The sequence below is a fragment of the Nannobrachium achirus genome (genome assembly GCF_963921795.1).
Source record: "Nannobrachium achirus genome assembly, chromosome: 1".
In the NCBI taxonomy this organism is placed as follows: Eukaryota; Metazoa; Chordata; class Actinopteri; order Myctophiformes; family Myctophidae; genus Nannobrachium; species Nannobrachium achirus.
The window spans coordinates 78,965,287-78,990,049 of NC_137810.1; the positions used below are offsets into that span (position 1 = coordinate 78,965,287).

Genomic DNA, 24,763 nt, shown 5'->3' on the forward strand with positions numbered 1-24,763 from the left:
AAATATTTTGAAATTAGAAAAATATTTTTCCAGTACTGGAAAAGTTTTGGAATTCATCAAGGGTCCTGGAAGGTCCGGGAAAAAAATAGCTATGCATTGTCTTTGGTTATTGATTTTGTTAATACCTCTGAAATGACAAATTAAACATGGGCCAAATTGTCAAATATTAGAGGCAGAAATTGTGAAAATAGCCGATTTACATGCTCACAACACCTCGCAATGCGAGGCTTGTGAGCATGTAGATCTGCTATTTTCACAATAGAACGGTGTTATACAGTACAAAATTCCTCAACTCTTAGTGCTCGTCAGGGTGCCGGGTCCCCAGTTAAAACATGATTATTTTGGGGGTCACGGCCTGAAAAGGTTGAGAACCACTGGCATACACTACCTGTCTTTGGGCATTGCGCATAGGAGTAAGTGACCTGTTATTGAGCTTAATTATTGTTATATAGTCCTGGAAATTGGGTTAAATATTCTGGAAAAGTTTTGGAAAAGTTTTGGAAATTAATTGGTAAAAATGTGTGGGAACCCTGTAGTGAGGAGGCAGAGCTAGCCTACCGTTTATTTGTATGATAAAAACATGACAGAGGTCAGTGTTGTTAGTGAGGAGGCAGAGCTAGCCTAGCCTCGCAAGCCATCCCGAGTTACGTCATCACCAATGTACTTCCTTTCTCGGTCTGTTGTCCCTCCCATCGAGTCTCTTTATGAGAATTTAGGTTCTCAATTTCCAATCAAAAGGCTGCATTTCGAGCGAACCCGCCTCACACCGCTCCTGATTGGTCGAGCGGCTGCTACAGCTCTCTCATTTTGTAAACAAACATGGCGGACCCCATGTCCGATGCGAGTTCACAAATCGCAAATAAAAGCTGCATTAAAGGAGTCATCCAGACCAAAACACATATAGGGTTAAATCTGTCTTTTATCATACCCCTTTATACCTGCTTTATTCCATTTTTTTCATAGCTGCCCCTGTTGCAAGATTTCGGCTGCCCCTGTTGCTAGATTTCGCAGGCCCTCTCATAACTAACAGAGTGTATAGCCTTTATACTAGTGCGGTTATTTCTTCAGCTTCAAAGTTAGTATTTTTTTATTGGATTGTGTTTACACAATGTCCTGAGACCAACCAAACCACTGTTTTGACCTCACAGGCACCCTTACTTGTCAAACCGACCCCTCCCTCCCCTCCCTTTCTAGCCTCTCCTCCCCCTGCTCTGGTGCAGAGCAGAAGCCGTTTGACAAGTAAGGGTGCCTGTGAGGTCAAAACAGCGGTTTGGTTGGTCTCAGGACGTTGTGTAAACACAATCCAATAAAAAAATACTAACTTTGAAGCTGAAGAAATAACCGCACTAGTATAAAGGCTATACACTCTGTTAGTTATGAGAGGGCCCGCAAAATCTAGCAACAGGGGCAGCCGAAATCTAGCAAAAGGGGCAGCTATGAAAAAAATCGACTAAAGCAGGTATAAAGGGGTATGATAAAAGGCAGATTTAACCCTATATGTGTTTTGGTCTGGATGACTCCTTTAAGCGAAGTTTTATCTGAAATCAACGGCGCGTTCATTTATTGTAGAGCGACAGCTCTACAATAAATGAACGTGCAGACCAGTTGAGTGCTCCATCATTTTTATCTGGGTAGTCATTTTTGAAGTGCCCAGGTAATATGTCTTTTTGTTCTCCTTTTGGAGAGTCTGGCTATTGCGAGGCTAGAGCTAGCCTACTGTTTAACTCAAGGATCCACAGAAGTGGAAGAAGCAGCACACCAAAATGAAAATGCAAGACAGGCTCAGATCAGTGTTCCATTTGAATCTGAACGCTAGCGTGTTTCGGCACGAAGCCTTCTTCAGGGCAAGTTAAAAGTGATACATACAGTGTGAATCAACTTTTATAGGATACAAACCAGTAAGACTCCCTATTCGGGAGATAAGCGACCGTCAGGTCACATGTATACACAAGAGGGCTGTAACTGCCATTGGTTCCTAGTTGTGTGGGCAATGTATAGTTTTGTTTGGCAGAGTAAATGTGGGGTTAGCTGTGACATGGTTGTGTTTATGTGGGCAGAAAACGTGTAATGTGTCGCTGTTGCAAATGGGTAACAGAGGTAATGCTGAGAAATACGACAGGCACTGATTTTGTTGTGGGGAGCACAGTGGGAGATTGATGAGAATGCAGACAGGCGTATTCATTTAGATGGTGTTTATTGTTGAAGAGGCAGCTTGACAGTGAGTGACATGTAGCAAAGAACATAGCGAAGACATAAGTTGAACACATGCAAGGTGTTACACAGAGTGTCTGGCATTAATATGGCTGGCAGTTGTGGACGTTGTGAAAGAAAAGGATATTGAAAGTAGACATATAGGCAGGCAGAGAGACAGTGGAGAGCGGATGTGTTGAGGTTGTGTAAGAGTGAAGAGGATATTTTGTGCAGGTGCAGAGTCCCAGCAATGGAATGGCGTAGTCAAAGTAATCAAGCATTTATATTTAGGGGTGCAGAGTCTGGCGCAGCAGGGTGTCATGCATTCGCTGCAGGGCCTTCTCAATGGCTTTGCGTCCTTGCTGCTTTCTGTTGTTGTTGATCGTCTGGAAGCGCGCCCACTGGTTAGCGTGCAAATCTGCTGGCTGGAGGCACAAGCCTTGCAGGGAGGTAACTCTGGAACAGCCTACGTAAGTGATACCCAAGGAGTGCTCAGTTTTGCCGATGTCAAGGCGCACTTTGTCGCAAGTCCAACCTTGGCTCTTGTGAATAGTGATAGCGAAGGCCAGACAAAGAGGGATTTGGGTGCGTGTGCAGACGTTGGCAGCCTTCATCCACCTGTAAGTGTGCGGCGGAATTGGCACAGTGCGCGCATGATGGGGGTGGAAGTTTGGCCCTTTGTAGATGTCGAATTGAACGAAGACAGCAAGTGGCAGGGCAGGTGGCGGTGGGCCATGGGGGTCGTACAGGATTCCTAGGACTGTGCCTAAGGCCCCGTTGGTCAAGCCAGCTTCGATCCAAAGGTTTTGGCGCAGCATGACGTGTGCACCCTGTGCAACGTGCAAGCAGGGGGGTAGGCCTCCGGCATCATCAGCACTGACATAGGAGGATCGAGGGCCTGCGTTGACAGCGTAGAGCTTGGCTTTAGCTGTGGGCAATTTTTGAAGTTCTGCTTTGTTGAGGCTTTTCTCAGTGTCGCGTGTGCTGACAATGAGCTGAACGTCACTGAAACTGGCCTGGTCTTCGGCCGAGAGCAAGTGGTGGGAACGTTGCATGAGGAAGAGCCAATCAGCGTGTGTGACTTCGCCATGTCGAAGGCGGCCCAGAAGGTCGGTGAAGGCTTTGGAATCTGGTGTGTCGGCAGTGATGCGTTCTACTTTCTCAAGCACCACAGCCTGTTTAAAGGCAGCGAAAACTCTCCTCCCTACATCGCTCAATCCTGGTGCAGGGGCTTTTGAAAACATCTCAAGGTCGAGGACAGGAGGCAACTGGTTGAAATCCCCCATGAGTACAACAGAAACGCCGCCGAACCAGGCGCGGCTGTGCTCAGGGAAGATCTGCCGCAGGCGCTGGTCAATGGCACCCAGGAATTTGCGGCCGACCATGCTCATCTCATCCACCACTAGCACCTTGAGTCCCTGGAGCCGTGCCTGGAGGTTGCCCAAGGCTTCGGCGGCCATGTCTGGCAGAGTGTTTGTCAGAGGTACAGGTAGGGCCAAGAGGGAGTGCAAAGTAGTTCCAGCTATGTTGAATGCAGCTGTTCCAGTGGGAGCCGCAAGTCTGAGAGCAGCTGTGGCTTCTTCGTGACCGTAGACAGAGCGACAATGTTGCACAAAGCACTTGATGATGTAGCTTTTGCCAGTGCCGGCTGGTCCGGAGATGATGAGTTGTGTAGTGTGGCGGACTGGTGTGTCTGCCATGGCGGCTTGGAAGGCGGCGCAGAGTGTGTCAAAGGCCAATTTCTGGCCGGCATTGAGGTCTTGAGGGTTAACGTTGTCGTAGTTGACAGGAGGCAGCTGGAACTGAGCCCTCTGTAGCTTGATGAAATCTGGTGAGTCCTGCAGCATTTGTGCGGAGAAGTCCTGGCCTTGTAATTCCTCCCAGAATTGGAAGGGGTCAAAGGGGGGCCCGCTGTCAGTTGTGTCATCCTCGGCGAACTCTGCGTGAAGCGCGGCGGCCTGCATCCAGTCGTCCAGGATGTCTTCTGGCACATTGTCTTCGTCGCTGGAGTGTTCAGAGTCCTCAGGGTGTGTGTTGGTGTCAGCAGCTGTGGTCATTTTCCTGAAATCTGCCACGAGGCGGTCGGGGGCGGAGGCTGTTTGCACAGCGTGTTCCAGGGCGTTGTGCCAGCTGTCATGATTGGCGAGGAGTGCCTCCTCGCTGCGGCAGGGGATGTTGACCATCATCTGGATGCGGCACCAGTCTTCAAACTTGTCGTCCTGGCTGTTGGCACAGTAGATGCGGGGGAAAATGCGGGGGATAACGTCCTTTTTGCGCTTGGTGTACTTGCCGCGGTAAAAATTGTACTTGCAAGTGAAAGTCCTGAAGGACATGGATTCTGTTTCCTCGGCATTGGGGCGCTGTAAGTAAATTTCCCAGCGTGAGAGTTTCAAGCGGCCCTCCTCCACGTTCCACTCCTTTGTGGCTCTGAGGCTGGCGATCTGGAAGGTGCGTGAGCATTTGAAGGCAGGTAAGGCAAGAAGGTGGTGGGCCACCTCCTGGGCAGTGTAGTCACGATCCCCCACAGAGCTGACTAGTGCCTTGGCAAATGCGTCACCGGATGTCGCATTGTCACGATTCTGCAACTTCTCTGTAACTTCGTTGAGTGTGGCAGATGAGGGCTCGTGCTTTGTGCAGTACTTGGTAAGGTACTGGACCATGGCATGGCGACTTGTGACAGGTTTAATGTCCATGTTGGCGCGCCAGCACAGGTACGCATCGGCCTTGATGGGGTAGGCATTCATGAATGCATCGTTGCGGGCAGGGACATAGACCAAATCTCCGGGGGCCCTGCCTTTGTCGCTGAAGGAGGAGGTTGCAGCCAGTGGCCATGGCACCCCGGCCTTGCACTTCCATTGTCCCTGGCGTTTCTTGAGGCAGGTTTGCGTGGAGCATGTTTTGTGGCGGTTGCAGAAGTTTGCAAGGAGAGCAAGGTCGTTTGGGAGGGTGGGGTCAAATTGTTGACGGCACGGGTGTTGAGCATTAGGTGGCAAGGGCAGGGGGGGGTCAGCAAGTTCAGGGTGTGGGGCCTCATCCTGTAGCATGGCTTGGAGGTGCTCTTGTGTCCATGAAAGAGGGTTCCAGGCGCTGCAGAAGAGGTCGTAGAACTGGAGGAGGATTTGCTGGTCGGCCTGGCGGGCAGGGTCGTGGATCACGGCCTGGACGTCTTCAAAGGGGCATACGCCAGGCTTCAGCCAAATGACCCCATGAGCGTGAATGGAGCCGCGTCCTTGCCATTCGAAGATAATCCAATGCTCCTCCACCAGCATGCCGTCTTTTCCAATTGTGTCCATGTACGCTTGCAGGCGTTGGACAAACCACTCATCCACTAAGGCGGGTTGTCATTGACACGGGGATTACGGCCACGGTCATCCACTTCTTGCTGTGGTTGCATGCCATCAGACTGCAGTAGTGTCTGTTGGAGCAGGTTCCACTGCACGTCAGCGGAACTCCAAGTCTTGAAGAAATGGGGAAGGCCTTTGGCGTCCATCATGTCCAGTAGTTCCGCGCGGCGGGCACGTTTCCAGGCGGCTGTGCCGCGCAGTTGTGAGCCAAAGTGGTACAAACGCTGACAGGTCGCGGTGTCACCAGACTGCAGAAGTTGTCGGAGCTCTTCCAGCGTCATGTTGGCCTGACCGTTGTCATGGTTGACAAAGACTTTGCCTGTCATGCGGGCGCGCTGCCTCTGCAGCATGTTGAAGACGTGGTAGCGCCATCGGGGATGCTTGGCAAAACGAGGGTCCTTCCAGCACATGAGAAATTCTGCCCAATCAGCCAAGGAGACATCGCGGATCACGCCATTTGCCCCGACGTTGCTTATGTCGGCAGCGGCAGTGGGGAATAAAGTGGGATAGGACATGGACCATAGTCCTGCGGTGTTGTACTCAGAAGCGGGCTGCTGGGCTCGCGCTGGCCAGTCAATGGCAGTTCTGAGTTTTTGAGCCTCCTGACGTGGATCAACATCGTCAGTCAATGCAGTAACGACAGTTTCTCCCTGGTCCACCTCGCGGGATTCATCAACCTGTGCGTGTGCGTCCACGTCTTGTTCCGCTTCAGCAATCTCCTCCATATCGCTGGGTACGCCATCTTCGGGTAGCAGCTGGATGAGGTCCAGGCGGATGTTAATGTTTGCATAGAATGGATTGTGTGCCTGGAGCCATGTCAGGGCGGACAAAATGCGTGCGCGGCGCACCCGGAAGTCCTTGTGTGTGTTGTTCTGGCCCTGCTTTCTGATGATGAGTAGGCGTGTTGTACGTGGGGTGCGAGGCAGGTCTGCAACGAAGGTTTGCACGTCCTGCGGGAAGGCGATGACGTTGTTTCTGTAGCCGTACTGGCCCCCTGCGCGCAAACGACAGACGTACATGCAGGGCAAGAAGCGAGCGATGAGCATCTCCTCCAAGAAGGTGAGGCCTGAGAGCTCTGCGGGAACATTGGAATCAGGCTGCATGGCATTGGCGGCGCTCCATTTCTTGGGCTCCTGTGTGTCGCGGTGACATATGGCACAGATGTTTTGCGAGTGCATCTTGAGGCTGAGGCGCCGGCGGTGGCAGCAGGCACACTCCTTAAGTGTGAGATTGCGTTCAGCAGCGAGGAACTGTTGCTGTGGTGTGGTAACAGTTTGCTGGCGGCGCGTGGCTCGCGCCTGCATGTGTTGTTGTCTGTTCAGGCTGCGCTGCCGAGCGGAAGCTTCCGGCGTGAGCTGGCTGCGTTGGCGCATCTGCTGTAATCTGTGGCTGCGGCGGAGTTGTGCAGAGGCTTGGGGCGTGAGGCTGTGGCGGTGGCGTTGGTGTTCTTGTCTGTTGATGAGGCGCTGCTGAGCTGAGGCTTGGGGCGTGAGACGCAGGCGGCGGCGCTGCTGTTCTTGTCTGTTGATGAGGCGCTGCTGGGCTGAGGCTGGGGGCGTGAGACGCTGGCGGTGGCGCTGCTGTTCTTGTCTGTTGATGAGGCGCTGGTGGGCTGAGGCTGGGGGCGTGAGACTCTGGCGGCGGCGCCGGTGATCTTGTCTGTTGATGAGGCGCTGCTGGGCTGAGGCTGCCGGCGTGAGACTCTGGCGGTGGCGCTGCTGGCGTTCCCTGGCAAGTTGGCGGCGGCGCTGGGCGGCAGGCTGCGTGGCTGGAGTTTCCTCCGGGAGAGGCTGCTGCTGCGCGGAGGCGTGTGCCTCCCTGAGACGTTGGCGGTGTCGTTGCTGGCGCTCCCTGGCGAGGCGGCGGCGTCGCTCGGCGTGTGTTTCCTGTCCCACATTTGTGTGTGGCGCTGCACGCCTTGGCATGGCGAGAACATAGATAGGAAATGTCACGGAGCTGGTAGGCTGTGCAAGATAGCTATGATGTGGGAAGAGAGAGACAAAGGGGGTAGGTTAAAGGCTGAAGTATGCAAGGAATAGGTTGGCATGGGTTGTTGTATTCCCTCATGGGTAATCGTTGTAGAAAAGTGGAGCAGTTTATACTGGTAGTCTTCAGAGGCAGGAAGAGTGTGAAGGACAGTACTGTATTGAGAAGTGTAAAGCAGGATGAAGTGTGTGTGTGATGGTTAGTGAAAAGTGATAGTTAGAGAAGAGAAGTTGGTGCAAGAGAGGTAAGTTCTAATGAAAGAGGCTATTTGAGTGTGCAATGGTTGGAACAGAGAGGCTATGTGACACATAGCAAGAGAGGTAGGCAATGATTAGCCTGGCTGGCTACACATCCCAGCGATGATCAAACAAGGAGGGATACTGCAGTTACTTAGCTAGATGCATGAGTGTGTAGGCTGGGCCCAGGCTAAAAAATGTTAGTGCATGAGGGGGGCTGGGGGGGGGGGGACGTACAGAAAGAGTGGGTGTAATGAAGCAGTTGATCCGTGAAATAAGGTCCAGCAAAACATATGTGAGATGGTCAGCTAAACAGCCATGGTGGTGTATGGCAAAGACGAGCAAGAGTGTGGTAGAAATGAGGTATAGAAGGAGGCGGCAGTGTCTTACCAGGAATGTTTGTCTGAAGTCCTCAAAGAAAGAAAAGCTGCGGGAAGGTTTCTGCAGTCGTATCGCAGGCCAAAAGCAAAGGTGTGCAGGCAAGAGCTGTTGGTGTGTGTGTGTGTGTGGTGTGGGAGAGAGATTGTGTTTATAGGGGAAAGGAGGGATTGTTTCCGGGGGGCTACCCCCCGCCCCGCCCCCCAGCCGTCAGTGAGAGCTATGGTAGGTGGGAAAAACAAATGTAGGTCTTTGTGTGTGGCAGAGAAGGAGTCACAGTTGTGATGTGCGAATGGGCCGAATGGGGGAGCAGAAGGAGGGGCAGGTGAGAAATGGTGGGTGGACATACTGGTTAGGCGGGTATGAGTAGGGAGCAGTGTCCCCAGAAAATGTGGTCGCAGCCATATTCAAAGCGGCACTTCCATGAAGTGGGGGGGAAGTCCTTTGTGAGGAAGTGTTGACCAAGTCCTTTGTCTGTGGCAGAGCAAGAGTCACAGTTGTGATGTGCGAATGGGGCGCATGGGGAGAAGAAGGAGGGGCAGGTGAGAAATGGTGGGTGGACATACTGAAGTGATTGTCGTGATTTTACGGCAACATCTGTAGGAGCAGTGGGCAAAAATGTGTTGTAAAAATTGGCCTGAAGGGGGCGCTATATGGGACAGATTCATGGTGATGGGATGAGTGTAGACATATTGTGTAGCAAGTTGGGTGATTTGAGGGGCAAAACTGTAGGAGCAGTGGCCACAAATGTGCTGTAAAAATCAGCCAAAAGGTGGCGCTAGAAGAGGGCCATGTGAGAAATGAGGGGTGGGGTGTCCGCGTTGCCTTGGCGGACGAATAGGTAGCGGCCCCGGCTCTCCCGGACGCTCCTAGGCCGAGGTAGGGCATTTTATGTGAGCTGCAGTGGAGGGGGTCCTCCACTGGGGGCATCACCACTTTTGCATCCGTTCTGGAGCACCAGTAGTGGGTGGTCCCCAGGAATTCCCCGTGAGCAGCCCCGTTGGGGTGGTCATTTGGTAATGTTTGCACATTTTGTCATTTTTTACCCCTGGGGGTCCCCCAGGGACCTGGGGGTCCCTGAAGCTCCGGGGGTCCTTGGAGGTTGTAGTTTGGCAGGGAAGGAGTGTGTGTGCAAAATGTGGCATGGATCGGTTGTAGTTTGGCAGGGAAGGAGTGTGTGTGCAAAATGTGGCATGGATCGGGGCCACGGTTGTGGAGATATGAGCAGGGCAAAAGTGTGACGTGTGAGGTGTGACGGACGGACTGACTGACTGACTGACGCACGGACACCTGGTGGAGGTTTTGGTAGCAGGTGAGAAATGGTGGGTGGACATACTGGTTAGGCGGGTATGAGTAGGGAGCAGTGTCCCGAGGAAATGTGGTGCCAGCCATATTCAAAGCGGCACTTCCATGAAGTGGGGGGGAAGTCCTTTGTGAGGAAGTGTTGACCAAGTCCTTTGTCTGTGGCAGAGCAAGAGTGACAGTTGTGATGTGCGAATGGGGCGAATGGGGGAGCAGAAGGAGGGGCAGGTGAGAAATGGTGGGTGGACATACTGGTTAGGCGGGTATGAGTAGGGAGCAGTGTCCCCAGAAAATGTGGTGGCAGGCATGTTGATGTCATGAGTGTAGACATACTGTGTAGTGATTTTCGTGATTTTACGGCAACATCTGTAGGAGCAGTGGCCAAAAATGTGTTCTAAAAATTGGCCTGAAGGGGGCGCTATATGGGACAGATTCATGGTGATGGGATGAGTGTAGACATATTGTGTAGCAAGTTGCGTGATTTGAGGGGCAAAACTGTAGGAGCAGTGGCCACAAATGTGTTGTATAAATCAGCCAAAAGGTGGCGCTAGAAGAGGGCCATGTGAGAAATGAGGGGTGGGGTGTCCGCGTTGCGTTGGCGCACGAATAGGTACCGGGCCCGGCTCTCCCGGACGCTCGTAGCCCGAGGTAGGGCATTTTATGTGAGCTGCAGTGGAGGCTGCAGTGGAGGGGGTCCTCCACTGGGGGCATCACCACTTTTGCATGCGTTCTGGAGCACGAGTAGTGGGTGGTCCCCAGGATTTCGCCGTGAGCAGCCCCGTTGGGGTGGTCATTTGGTAATGTTTGCACATTTTGTCATTTTTTACACCTGGGGGTCCCCCAGGGACCTGGGGGTCCCTGAAGCTCCGGGGGTCCTTGGAGGTTGTAGTTTGGCAGGGAAGGAGTGTGTGTGCAAAATGTGGCATGGATCGGGGCCACGGTTGTGGAGATATGAGCAGGGCAAAAGTGTGACGTGTGAGGTGTGATGGACTGACTGACGGACGCACGGACACCTGGTGGAGGTTTTGGTAGTAAATGCGACCTGACGGTCGCAATAATCATCCCCACCTGTGTAGGGGGGAGGTGCTAGCTTAAAGTACTCAATTACTAATTACATAGAATTTTCGAGGATCTCCTTTTAGTTGACCCTGTACCAGTGAACTGTACCGTCATGAAACTGTACCTTTTTCTATGCAAACTTCTAATAAAGTCTTTAATCAATCAATCAATCAATCAATCAAGTTCCAATATGTTCACAATGTTTGCCTCTTTCTTACGTACTATTTGACAATTTAGATACTTACACTGTATGTTGGGTCTGTTTACTGTTGAGGGAGAAAACAATGTTGCACACTAAGATAATCATCTGGGGACCCCCCAAAATAATTTGGGGGTTCTGACCCCTACTTTGGGAACCACTGAGTTACAGTATACATTTTAGAAAATGTGAATCGCTCAGGACTTAAACACAAAAGTAAAATTCAAAATGAGCACTTGTATTGTTGAATGTTTGAATGATTTTTGATGTAACATTATCGTGTCAGTATGGCTGTTAAATAATGAGTGGTGCAGAGTTAATACACAGTGTCTCCTGTGTCAACAGAAATGTTGTTTATGTTCGCTGAGGGGCGGGGCCTTGCAGAGAGCCAATAACAACAAGTAAGTACATCCTCCTAAATTGGCTGAGGTTAGAAGAGACACATGCTGAGATGTCCTCTGCGTAGCTTTGTGGTCGAGATCAGTGCAGTTTCCATACCAGGCAGGGGCAGTCATCGCATTTACTATGAAAACCTGCAGCTCATGTGCGTCAGTCAGTCACGCCTCATGTCACGCTCCATGTATGGCCGAGACAAAATTAATTTGCCAGTGACCGTAGTATCACAGTTTAGTATCAGAACTGTCAAATCTTGTCCGTAACTGTCTGGGTAACGCTTGTCTTTTATTGTTGCTTGACTGTCACGCTCTGACATCACTGTACTGTGATGTCATGGGAACCACACTAACAGGATCCCTTATATGCCCATATATGGAGATCCCTGATGTCATCAATATTAAGCCCATATCTGTGAATGCCAATATATATACCTATCAGTCTAACCTCGGCCACATCGGCCACATACGTTCCCTTTTATGCCCATATATGGATATCACTGTCTGTAGAACCAGCCACACTGGTTAGACTGACATGTATAGTCTATTAGCAGGGGTGGTCAGTTATGTTTTCCATGGGGCCACATGAACAACAGAAAATATTGTGGAGGGCTGGCCAAAACGTAGTGCTCCCCGCAAGATGTGCTCCCTGCAAACTAAACACAGCTTTACCACCGACTTCAGTAAATAAATACTTAGCAGTGCAATTTTTGTTGAAAACCCGGAATTTGGCATCAACATTTCTTTTTTTAGCCACTTTAGACTTTTTGATGGGTAAAGGTAAGGCAGGTTGTCTTGATGTGTGACCAGTCTGACCACCTGCTTGTTATTGAGACAACATCCAATGATGCTGATGTACGCATTGCGTCCATATGTACGTGAATAAAAAACTTCAAAATAAAAGCAATGCAGCTTTAGTCCATGCATGAGGTAAAAATAGAATAAGTGCTTATTTTGTAATTTGCCATTAACCCTACACAACCCTACGGCACCCGGGTCAGGTCTGGTCTATAGGTTAGAAAAGGTCGCTTTTCGCCCCTAGGTGTCTTACTAGTGGTATGGACTGTATTGTGCTGTATGTTACTGGTAGGTACATGTCATGTGTATGTGTTGTGCTGTATGTTCCAGGTGGGTACATGTCATGTGTATGTGTTGTGCTGTATGTTCCAGGTGGGTACATGTCATGTGTATGTGTTGTGCTGTATATTACAGGTGGGTACATGTCATGTGTATGTATTGTGCTGTATGTTACAGGTGGGTACATGTCATGTGTATGTGTTGTGTGTATGTTACAGGTGGGTACATGTCATGTGTATGTATTGGGTTGTATATTACAGGTGGGTACATGTCATGTGTATGTGTTGTGTTGTATGTTACAGGTGGGTACATGTCATGTGTATGTATTGTGCTGTATGTTACAGGTGGGTACATGTCATGTGTATGTGTTGTGCTGTATATTACAGGTGGGTACATGTCATGTGTATGTATTGTGCTGTATGTTACAGGTGGGTACATGTCATGTGTATGTGTTGTGTTGTATGTTACAGGTGGGTACATGTCATGTGTGCAGTAGCGGTCCTGGAGGCCCGGTTTGTCAACGTCACAGACAGACGTCCCGTGGACCTGAGTGGAATCCCTTTACAGAGATTCAAACTGGTGAGCTTCTTCAAAGCACTCGGTGCATCATTTTAACATGACTTTTTGAGGCAATGGATTTGAACCAAAACCAAAGACCTAAACCATGCGTTGTGAGAGTGCGGTCTATAGCACAGGTCTTCAACGTTTTCAGGCCAAGGACCCCTTAGTTGAGAGAGAGTTGAAGCAGGGACCCCCAGATTCCATATAGTTTTATCGTTTGACAGCACAATCATCAGTGTATTTTGGATTCATGACAATTTGTTTTTTTCAGATATTTAACCACTTGAACCATCAATACTTAATAAACTTGACCTTTCACTTTGTACTTAGTGCGCTCTTTTTATCCTCCACACCAAACCTCTTTGCCGAAAATAGCCGATCTACAAGCTCACAACGCCTCGCGCTGCGAGACGTTGTGAGCTTGTAGATCAGCTATTTTTGGCTACAGTTCTCAGAATATGGACATTCAAGTGGTTAATATAAAAAAGGAGAAAAAAGTTTCTATCACACAAAGATTTGGAGGCCCCCCTGTAGAACTCTGGGGACCCCCTAGGGGTTGAAGACCCTTCCCCCCCATGTTGAAGACCCCTGCTCTACAGTGTTGCTAGCTCTGCAGTGTTGTTACAGTAGCAACGCTGTCGCGCCGTAGTGTCTACGTAGATGGTACGCCTGTTCTCACTGTGTCTGGGGTTGGCTCCCACGTGTCAGTTTGTTTGACACCAGTTCCAGGTGCTTGACACTGTGCCCAGCCTCATCGTTCTCTCTCCCTAATAGTCGGGGGATATCTTAAAAAGTCCTGGAATAAATTCCTTACATTTCTTCACCAATGTGTTTGTAAAGGTGTCTAGTAACACATCCCACAAAGACTGAAATTCAGTTTCCCTAGGAGAATCCGTGACAGCTGCTGAAAGTTGGGGTCCCATTAAATTAACTATACAGGATAAAACACAACAAAATAAATATGATTTAAGTCAAACTAGGGGTTTTTCATGATTCTGAATCCATTGTAAGCATGTGTTTTGCACAAAAAACATTGCTTGGGCTGAAGGTGGCTCCCACAAAACTGTGAAAAGTGATGACTCATCACTAAACCAGTGTTTAGGCCTTTTTTAGCCCAAGGAATGTTTTTGTGCAACATAAATGCTTGCAATGGATTCAGAATCATGAAAAAAAAACCTAGTTTGACCCTTCACATGCTACTTAAAGCATATTTATTTTGGTGTGTTTTATCATTTTTTGGTAAGGAATTTATTCCAGGATATGACACTATTTCTGAAGATATCCCCCGACTATAACACTTTGCTCTCACACTGCAAGTTATATTTGACCATTGCTCTTATTAGCGCAACATAGAAGAAAATATATTTACTATAAAAAGCCTCTCTGTGTCACAAATGTTACAACTTTAAGAAGTAAATTAATGTGATGATTTCTTCTCTGTGTCTGTGTATCCAAAATGTTACTTGTAAGAAGTAAATTAATGTGTGTATTCATTATCTGTCTCTCTGTCTATCAGAGATTGAATTACTGTAAAACAGTAAATTAATATGTAGTTGTTTTTTTTCTGCGTCAGAAAAGTTAGTTAGTTAGTTTATTTATTGTCCACAGTGTGGAAATGTGTCTTTTTAGTCGGGGATCCACATGCCCAAAAGCTCAAGGAATAGGGTTGAACCTGTGATGTTCTGCCGCACTTTTTATTTCTGTTTTATCTATTAGTTTGGTCATTAAGGTCCACAGAATGAGAGGCCTGCTCTGCCGGAAACATCGCGAAAAAAAGTTATGGCCATTTGTATATTCACTGTCCCATTGACTCCACTACACAGGAAAGGAAATATATTATAAAACGAAAAAATCTGCTTTAAGTAGCATGTGAGGGGTCAAACTGGAGTGTTTTCATGATTCTGAATCCATTGCAAGCATTTGTTTTTCACAAAAATCATTCCTTGGGCTAGAACACATACCAAAAAAACTGTGAAAAGTGATGACTCATCACTGTGATGACTGTGAAAAGTGATGACTCATCACTTTTCACACTTTTGTTGTTTCGTCATATACATATGGCCATAACTGTTTTTCGCGATGTTTCCGGCAGAGCAGGCCTCTCATTCTGTGGACCTTAATGACCAAACTAATGGATAAAACAGAAATAAAAAGTGCGGCAGAACATCACAGGTCCTCTCCCATTTTGAGAGACTGGCACCCGGCTATTTGTCTCATATACATTTAGACAACATTAAAATGACAGATAAACAGCAACAAACACACACAAAACATCTTAAGGCAACAAGAAGGACAATGGTGGCATATAAGGTGAAGAAACAGGCAGATCAACGAGACATGACATCATTCAATGCCTTAATGTCATTTGGAATGAATGAATTTAAAAAAATATTACGGCTACGGTGTGCCCAAGCTGTTCTATAGCGTCTACCAGAGGGAAGTAAATCGAACTTCCTATGGAGTAAAAGGTTACTACTGTATAGTAAATGAATGTTTTTATTCATTATCTGTCTCTCTGTGTATCAGAGATGTTATTACTAAAAAATTTATATGTATTTATATATGTGTTTTTCTTTGTCTCTGTCTATCAGAAATGTTACTACTGTAGGAAGTAAATGACTGTGTTTTTCTTCTCTGTGCATCAGAAATGTTACTACTGTAAGAAGTAAATGACTGTGTTTTTCTTCTCTGTGCATCAGAAATGTTACTACTGTAAGAAGTAAATGACTGTGTTTTTCTTCTCTGTGCATCAGAAATGTTACTACTGTAAGAAGCGCATGAAGAAGGCGTCAGGCTGCTGTGTGCAGTGCTCTCACGGCCGCTGTCCCACCGCCTACCACCCTACATGTGCCCAGGCTGCAGGGGTGCTGATGCAGCCTGACGAGTGGCCTTTCATGGTGTATGTGACCTGCTGCAGACACAAAGGGCCCACTCCTATAGAGGTAATGAATGGTCCTATAGAGGTAATGAATGGTCTTCACTCCTATAGAGGTAATGAATGTATAAAATGTATTTCAGTACTGTCCACCAGAGGTCATAGTGTAAATTCTACCATCACGATATAACAAAGCAGAGGTCATAGTGTAACGTCTACAATGTACAATATAAAATGTACGCATTAATCCAGATGGATTTACAGCAAGCAAAGTAATAAATACATCAGTAAGTCAACATCAAATGGAAAGACATAGTTGGCAAATCTAAGAAAAACAGGTAGAACATGCATCTATTCAGTAAAAAACATCATAACAAATTGTAACTTAAAAAAATCTAAATTGCGGTGCCATGGCATTGGTCCGACATCTCATTGTTCCTACATACCATTAGTCAGAATCTGGTGATGTTAACCTGGTGAAAATACTATGCCTAAACCTAACCCTAACCTCAGTAAAACTATGCCTAAACCTAACCCAAACCATAACCCTAACCTCAGTAAAACTATGCCTAAACCTAACCCTAACCTCAGTAAAAATGTGCCTAAACCTAACCCTAACCATAACCCTAACCTCAGTAAAACTATGCCTAAACCTAACCCTAACCCTAACCTCAGTAAAACTATGCCTAAACCTAACCAAAGTAGGACTAATGACATGTAGGACTAATGAGATTTAGGACTTATGGGCAGTCCACCTCAATTACATGTATGGTAATTTGAGGATAGGCAAGTGCTACCTATGGTAAGTGCTATTGGCTAAGGTGGAGTGTGAATAGGTGAGTCTTCAGAGCATGGCTACAATCACAGAGGAAAAAAGCAGAGGTCATAGTTTAACTTTTTTGCTGCCATTTTAAACATAACTGAACTAAGCAGCTGCCAAATTGTCCTTACCTTTTAACGTGGGCACGTGCACGCATCGTGCACAATCTGTGCGCGTCTCATGTAGTAGACGTGTAGACTCGATGACAGCTTTCGAATAAAAAAAATCCGCCATTGTCCGCCGTGTTTACATAAAAAAAAACATTGGAAACAGCCAGCTGTGCGCTATGGTAACACGTGGACACGTTCGCGCACATAGCAGATGATATGTGCGCAGATCACATGCCAGGCGGGTAAAAGAATCAAACAGCTACAAAATAAAAACGCGAATTGGACCTCAGACCGGATATGGAAACCTAGATCCGGACCAAACCGGAAATAGGACCGGATACAGTTAGGAGGCGGGCCTAAAGAGCCAGAATCGGCTATAATCAGCGATCATACTTTTAATTGTTTCATAATGATTAAAGCTAATTAAATTTCCGGGATCTACGGGCATAGCAGAGTGGTACCGCGGGAAATCTCCGGTTTCGACGGGGATAGCAGAAAATGAGTTAATGTGTAATCATAGTGTAATGTGTAATGTCTACCCTCCATCACAGAGGAACAAAGCAGCTATGCAGGAGCTGACGGTGGGCCAGAAGGTCATCTGCAAGCACAAAAATGGCCGCTACTACCAGTGTGACGTGGTGCAGCTGTCCAAGGAGACCTTCTACGAAGTCAACTTTGACGACGGATCCTTCAGTGACAACCTGTTCCCTGAGGACATTGTGGTGAGTTTGGCTCACATAAACATTGTCATTTGATTAGATTTATTTTATAGGATTTAATTAAAAAAAAATAATAATAATTGCATTTATATAGCGCCTTTATCCAAGGCGCTTTACAGAGATTGTGCATTGCATTCACACATTCACACACACATTCATACACTGATGGCGGAGGAAACCATTCAAGGCACCAGCCTGCTCACCGGGAGCAACTAGGGGTTCAGAGTCTTGCTCAAGGACTCCAACTCTAACTCGACACTAACTCTGGGGAAGTCCGGGATCGAACTGGGAACCCTTCGGGAACTCTCCGTGTTCTAACGATGGTTTCTCTACCCCTGAGCCACTGCCGCTCCGTTAATAATTAACATATTATTACAAGTTGTACATTAAATACATTTTTGATAAAATGACTGTTGAGACAGCTCTATATTGTGATGGTAATCTTTGTTAAAGTCAGTAACAGGGGTCTCTCTTGGGGGGTCTAGAAGAGGTTGTGGTTTACAAGGGGTCCCTGATCTAGAAGAGGTTGTGGTTTACAAGGGGTCCCTGGTCTAGAAGAGGTTGAGGACCTCTATAGCGTAAGGTGTGATTTCTCTCCACAGAGTCGGAACTGTGTCCAGCTGGGTCCTCCTCCCCAAGGCGAGGTTGTTCAGGTTCGCTGGACGGACGGCCTGGTCTACGGAGCCAAGTTTGTAGCAGCACACATCATCCAAATGTACCTGGTAGGAACACTTTTCTTTTCTTTTGTATTTATTTAGTTTTTCTCCCCGACTGTAATGGTTTGAAACAAACAAAACAAACAAAAGTCATACTTGCTGCCGGCCTGACGGTCGGGGGCAGTGAAGTTAGTCTTTGTCCAAAACCTTCACAAATAGCTCTATATATATTCACTTAAAGGTTTATTCAGTGATAATGAAAGTGGCCGGGGGTCATCATGTCCCTTACTAGCCTTACAGTGTGGAAATGTTTAGTTTTTTATATATTTTTACACCATTATAATGTTCTCGTTTCGATCATTAGACCCAATCACTGAATATCGGTAGGCCTACATCTCCAGCTTCAGGATATGTATGATACTGATTTACTACGAGACTGTGGCATTTTATGAGTTCAGTAGTTTACAATCTAGGCATTTAGCAGACGTTCTTAATTCAGAGCGACTGTGGCTCTCAAAACTTTTATTCTGACCATCATAACTGAACATTTAGGTTTAGGTTTAGGTTTAGGTTTATTAGTCACATGCATATCCATACAGGTACAGACATACAATGAAATGCTTGTGCCATGTTTATGTTATGTTATGACATCATAACATAACTACGGCCATACTCTACCCTTATTGGTCGAGGACTGGCTGGCCACCTCTGAAAAACGAATCTAGCTATGCTCGTAACACGGGCCATGGTGGAAGTCCTTATATGGTCAGCACACATTCTAGTGAGGAGAATGAATGGAAAATGTACCAATTATATTTTTATTTGAATGAAATACAATCACTGAATTGATGTTTTGATCGAAGACTTTATTAGAAGTTTGCATAGGAAACGGTACAGTTTCATGACTGTACAGTTCACGGGTACAAGGTCTACTAAAAGGAGATCCCAGAAAAGACTACGCTTATTTCCACAGGAAACCATTGAAGTATCTCATATAACGTTGAATGACAGACAGATAGAACCCAGTACTATGCAGTAGATATAGTCAGGAAAAAAAAGAAAGAATAAATATACAAAGAGGGGTCAGGGAAGGGTAGGGCTGGGCTAGGTTTGTTTTTACCAGTTGCGAATGGCTGCCGCCTGTAAGTGGTTGTTCAGGGTGATTTTAAAGGATGCTATGGATCCACTCCAAACTGAAATAGAAAACAAAACAAAAATGAAAATAAATGAATAAAAACAAATGACAAATGCAAAGAATGATTGTGATCCAGGTGGAGTTTGAGGACGGCTCCCAACTGACAACCAAAAGAGATGACGTCTACACTCTAGATGAGGAGCTGCCCAAGAGGGTCAAGTCTCGACTGGTGAGTAGTGTTACATATGACTGGTGAGTAGGCTTACAGATGACTGGTGGGTGAGCAGGGACGTGCAGAGAGTGTTAGAGAGGCAGGGGCTGACATTTCTAAAAGGGCCTTTGGGAGAAAATATTGAAAATAGCGGACCTCGCGTTGTGAGCTTGGAGGTCGGCTATTGTCAGTGCTTGATACCACACTGAACTAAGCATTATCAAGTCATTACTGGACATGTGGCATAACGGCAATTATTTCAACATAAGATGCTGCATTCAAGTTCAGGAGAATTTGGACAAGGCAATTCTCTTGAATGCTGCCTTCAGGTATGGCATGGAAAAAGGCTGTTTACATTTATTTCACCAGTAAAAACTGCATTCATGGTCTGGAGAGGGCACTTTTTACTGACTGTTAAAAGGGCAGGGGCCCAAGTCCCCTTTGATGTCTATGTGTCCACGTGCCTGCTGGGGACTAGGGTTACAGAACCAAGGACAGAAATGGTGATGAAATTCAGTTATTCATTTTACGACAGTTGTTCTCAGACATGTCTCCCCCAAAATGACGTGCACTGTTATTTGTCTGTGTGGACCCATGTCTGAAGACGGTCCCATAAGAGAAGATGCGTGTTAAACAATATGTTATATACATGCTTTCAATTTACAATATTCCATTCATGCAACCATGAGAGGAAACTCACGCATGTCATATTTACAAAGACCAGCTTTCATGTAGCCTGATTTCAGACTCAGCTCACGCTTTAGTCTGAAACTGTGCCCTATTCTGAGCGATTTACGGGGGAGGGACTTTTTTGCGAGCGTGCACTCGCGCGAGTGATCGTGACGCACAGTGATTGCGACGCACGGTGAACGTGACGCACGGTCGCGGGCTCGTGGCGTGTGTGTGTGATTGTGTGTGTGTCTCTGTCTGTGCCAGTGACTGCTTCCATCACAGAACTGCGACCAGAAACATGAAATCAACATTAACAGCTTGGTGAAATCAGTGTTTTGTGTACGCTGATTTGTCACTCAATATCTGTCTGTCTGTCTGTCTGTCTGTCTGTCCGTCTCTCTCTCTCTCTCAGTCCAAGGCTTCAGACATGCGCTTCGACGGGATCTTTGAAGACAAGGAGATCATCCAGGAGTCCAAGAGACAGAGGGTGATCAACTCGCGTTACCGTGGCGACTACATCGAGCCTGTCATTTACAGAGCCATCATGGAGTAGTAGCAGCAGCAGCTCCCCCTAGTGTTCCAAACACGCAACAACCACCAGCACTGATCCTAGAACAGTGGTTCTCAGCCGTTTTAAAGGAATACTTCATCCTAAAGATGTTTTTTTTTTTCTTATCAATTACCTTTGTTTACCACCCCATGAAGCCTTGAGTTCATGGATATGTTCCGTTTTAGTTTCTTATCAATGACCTCCCATCATTTTAAATCAACACACAGACATAAAGAGTGTTCAATAGCACTGGTTTATGTTACAGACCTGTAAGCGTAGATTCAGTTCCATTTGTACACTCTCAGAGTTACATACCTTGTAAGGGTACAGTTGGTTCCATTTGTACACTCTCACTCTGATCCTAGAAGGACTTCTAAACTCCTCCACTTCATCTAGGCTCTGTCCACACCGCAGCCAAACCAGGCTTTTCTTTCAAAATAAATCCCTTTAGGCTCTGTAGAACACAAGGGATTTGGCTGCAGTGTGAACAACGTGACCTTTAGCAGCGCCGCTGCGTTCACACCGGCAGCTACAGAGCTGCGTTCACACCGGCAGCTACAGAGCTGCGTTCACACCGGCAGCTACAGAGCTGCGTTCACACCGGCAGCTTCAGAGCTGCGTTCACACCAGCAGCTACAGAGCTGTGTTCACACCGGCAGCTACAGAGCTGGGTTCACACCAGCAGCTACAGAGCTGGGTTCACACCAGCAGCTACAGAGCTGTGTTCACACCGGCAGCAACAGAGCCATGTCACACTTTGAATGGAATGAACATACAAACTGACACCCCCGCTGGACTTTTAAAATGTAGGTATTTATTTTAGCTTGTTGCCCCCTTTTCTCCCCGGTTTAGTCTTCATGCCAACTGCTTCCTCCACACACACATTGTCTGTGTTGTATTTGTCCTCCCCACTCACCTCACACTGCCAGTGAGGAGCCCCCACCGGGATGAGGCTCAGCCTTTTAGGTGGAATTTGACCCTTTTAGTTTTTCTAAGTTTTTTACCACTTTTGCATCCCTATTCGGGGGGGAATATTCGCAGGCAAATAGCCAATCCGCAAGCTCACAACGCGTCGCAATGCTAGCCGCTGTGAGCTTGTAGATCGATTTTTTATTCTGACCAAACATCTGGTTTGAGCTGACACTATTAACACAGTCACATAGCCTAAGATAAGCCTAAGAAAATCCCTTCTTCCACATTGGTCCATCACAGAAGCCCCAAACTAGACTTTTATTTGTATTTTTGCATTCATTATTACAAACATAAGCCACTAGGGCTGGGCAATATGGAGAAAGAGACTTTTACTCCCACCCATATTAAGTGGTCTGCAACCTAAATATGGGTCCTATACCCATATTATGTTGACTGTTAAGCCTAATGTATACACATAGTATGTTGACTGTTAAGCCTAATTTATACACATAGTATGTTGACTGTTAAGCCTAATTTATACACATAGTATGTTGACTGTTAAGCCTAATGTATACACATAGTATGTTGACTGTTAAGCCTAATTTATACACATAGTATGTTGACTGTTAAGCCTAATTTATACACATAGTATGTTGACTGTTAAGCCTAATTTATACACATAGTATGTTGACTGTTAAGCCTAATTTATACACATAGTATGTTGACTGTTAAGCCTAATTTATACACATAGTATGTTGCTCGCCTTTTCTGAAAGCCACGCTGTGTAGGGATAGGACGGTTAATCGCTGTTAACATTTATTGCAATAAAATAAAACAATCGTATCGGAGCGATTTCTTTTATTCATCGTTAAATTGTCCTCCGTCATACACAGGGATTGATTTGCTTTTGCTGAGCGACATATCCTGCCTGTTGATCTACAAGCTCACAGCACGTGGCAGCACAACACGTTTGTAGATCTGCTATTTGTGGCCAATGTTCTCTCCAGAATGTGGATGCTGGAGTGCAGAAGGTTAACACAATTTGAAGAGTTTAAAGCATATTTTTATCTTTAATAAGCAATTATTTTAGCCACAACAATGGTGACATGAACTTTCCCTCTGGTCTCATCCCTACTGCTGTGCTATGAATTAACGTGCGTCTGAATTCCGTTACACACAGCATAACGATGGGTGCTGGTTTGTTGTCATCTTATGTTTAGTGTATGATAACTTATCTCATAGCAGTAACCTCTCTGTCTGCGTGTCGACGACACCATTAATAGAAGAGCTCCATCACGCCTTGTTTATATAACAACGCAGAGATAAATCTATAGGAAACTATGTTTGATATGTTGGGTGAGGTTATATATGCTCCATTGTACAACACAGTATGAATATAGAGTCAAAGCAGACAGAAAGGTTCCTGCCTTGCATTCTATGGCTGCATCAAAATGAGCAATGCTTTATTTCAGTGAATGAAAGGAGCACTTCAGCCACTTTAAACTGTATCTTCATAGAATAAACCGTATCTTCATAGAATTAGTCCTCACTAACGCTCATCATAAGACATGTCTGTCTACTCTCTCTGTGTCTCAGAGGAGGGCTGTGGACAGTTCAGAAACCTGCCTACCAGTTTGACCAATGGAGGAACATTTCTATTAACATGGAATCCCCATCGATGATGTCACTGGTAGGCAGGTTTCTGAAGTGTCCCCAGCCCACCAATGAGACACAGTGAGTAGACAGACACAGTGCTTCTAATGAGCATCAGTGAGGATCAATTATATTACAATGAGGTTACAAATGGGTGAAGTGCTCCTTTAAGGCCATTCTATTTATTTCTCCACATTTGGGGTGCTCCGCGTACTTGTTGATTTGCTGACACGCCTCTGCTATTGGCAGAATACTGTTGACTGCATTCCTAAACATTGTATGTTGTAGAAATTGGGGAAACTTGGGATTTACTTTTATTTTTGTTCTTGTTTTGTTTGCCAGCCTATTTATTATGGTGCTTTGAGAAAGTGAGCTCTGCAATACAGATGAACAGATGTGGAGTTTGATAAACTAATGTTCTGTTTTTGAAAGGAGTCTGTTTAGTTCCTTATCGCCGCTGTCAGGTGGAAACCTTGTATGTCCAAAACCTCTCATGAAATGTGAGAAGAAACTAACCTGTGTTCCACATGGACCCAATAGGTATAACTTAGTCACCAGATCTTGTTGATACTTTTTATTGGCTCAATATTCATAACATCCACGTAAACCATAACCACTTTAAAATTCTCAGAAATACACACAATAGGCTATTTTTGGTATTTTTTGAAATTATTCAGTCACAATAACATAAAATGAAAGTTAATCAAATGTTGAAACTGTTACTTTTCAGGGGGGGGAAAGGGACTTGTGTTCCAATGAATCCAATCCAGTTAATTTAGGCACTTCACCACTTTGACATTCAATTCATTCAACAAAGCAAAACATAAAAAATAGAAATATGGAGATCCAAGGTTTCTTGCCGACAGCGACAATGTTCATTTCTAAGATGTTCTCTTCTTCCCTTCGGTGCTCAGCCAAGTTCATCCACCACAATGCACTTATTAAAGTTAGGAGTGATATTTAGTGTTACACAGCTCTATAGTCTGATAGGAATCACTGCTATAGAGTGTTTGTTCACTAACAGGAGTCTCCATGTCTTTGTCAAAACATATGTTCAGGTCAGGATAACAATTTAATGAAATAAAGAGAACTGAAAATGGAATTAATGTTTATGAGCTGGAGAGGAAAGAAGACCCCTGTTACTGGACAAACACTGAATGATTACTGTCAGAATATAGAGCCTTAGCCTTTTAACAAAGAAACATAGTTTTAACCAAACAAAATATCATGTACAGTTACTTTGAGTCTGATTTATGAAACTGTTGTATGACAGCATATACATTATAGCCAGGTGGTCATTATTTAGCCTGTAATTTGCTATTGTCATAGTTTTTTCTAGTTAGATACTGCCATTTATACAGCAAAAGACAAAAGACTAACACGTTCAGAGTTAAATCAGCATCAGGATTTCACTGTGTATGAGCCCATACTTTAGGCAGTCCAAAAGAGAATTTATATCATTATTCTAAACCAGTGTTTCTCAAACTTTTACATTTCAAGGACTCCCCTTAACTCTGACAGTGTACAAATGGAACCAAATGGACCCGTTACGGGTCCATTTGGTTCCATTTGTACGCTGGGTTGCCCTTACAAGTCTGTAACTCTGACAAAGAGTCCCTGGAATCCACTTTGAGAACCACTGTTCGAAACAAATATACCTAGACTTGTAAATGAGAAAGGAGCGGTGTATTTTCTATCAAAAAAGTTATTTTATTGCATTGTTTTG

General features: G+C 46.0%; 1 protein-coding gene across 1 annotated transcript in view; it reads left to right on the forward strand.

Annotated features, from left to right (window-relative positions):
• kdm4aa (lysine (K)-specific demethylase 4A-a) overlaps nt 1-24,539 on the forward strand; it is a 72,368-nt gene extending 47,829 nt beyond the window's left edge. Inside the window, exons 20-26 of the mRNA XM_080723200.1 lie at nt 11,040-11,095; nt 12,634-12,742; nt 15,478-15,666; nt 17,081-17,251; nt 17,851-17,970; nt 19,176-19,268; nt 20,335-24,539. Coding sequence (XP_080579326.1) covers nt 11,040-11,095; nt 12,634-12,742; nt 15,478-15,666; nt 17,081-17,251; nt 17,851-17,970; nt 19,176-19,268; nt 20,335-20,475 — 879 coding nt within the window. The 3' untranslated portion in view covers nt 20,476-24,539. The remainder of the gene's footprint in view (nt 1-11,039; nt 11,096-12,633; nt 12,743-15,477; nt 15,667-17,080; nt 17,252-17,850; nt 17,971-19,175; nt 19,269-20,334) is intronic.
• Nucleotides 24,540-24,763: the final 224 nt, after the last annotated feature.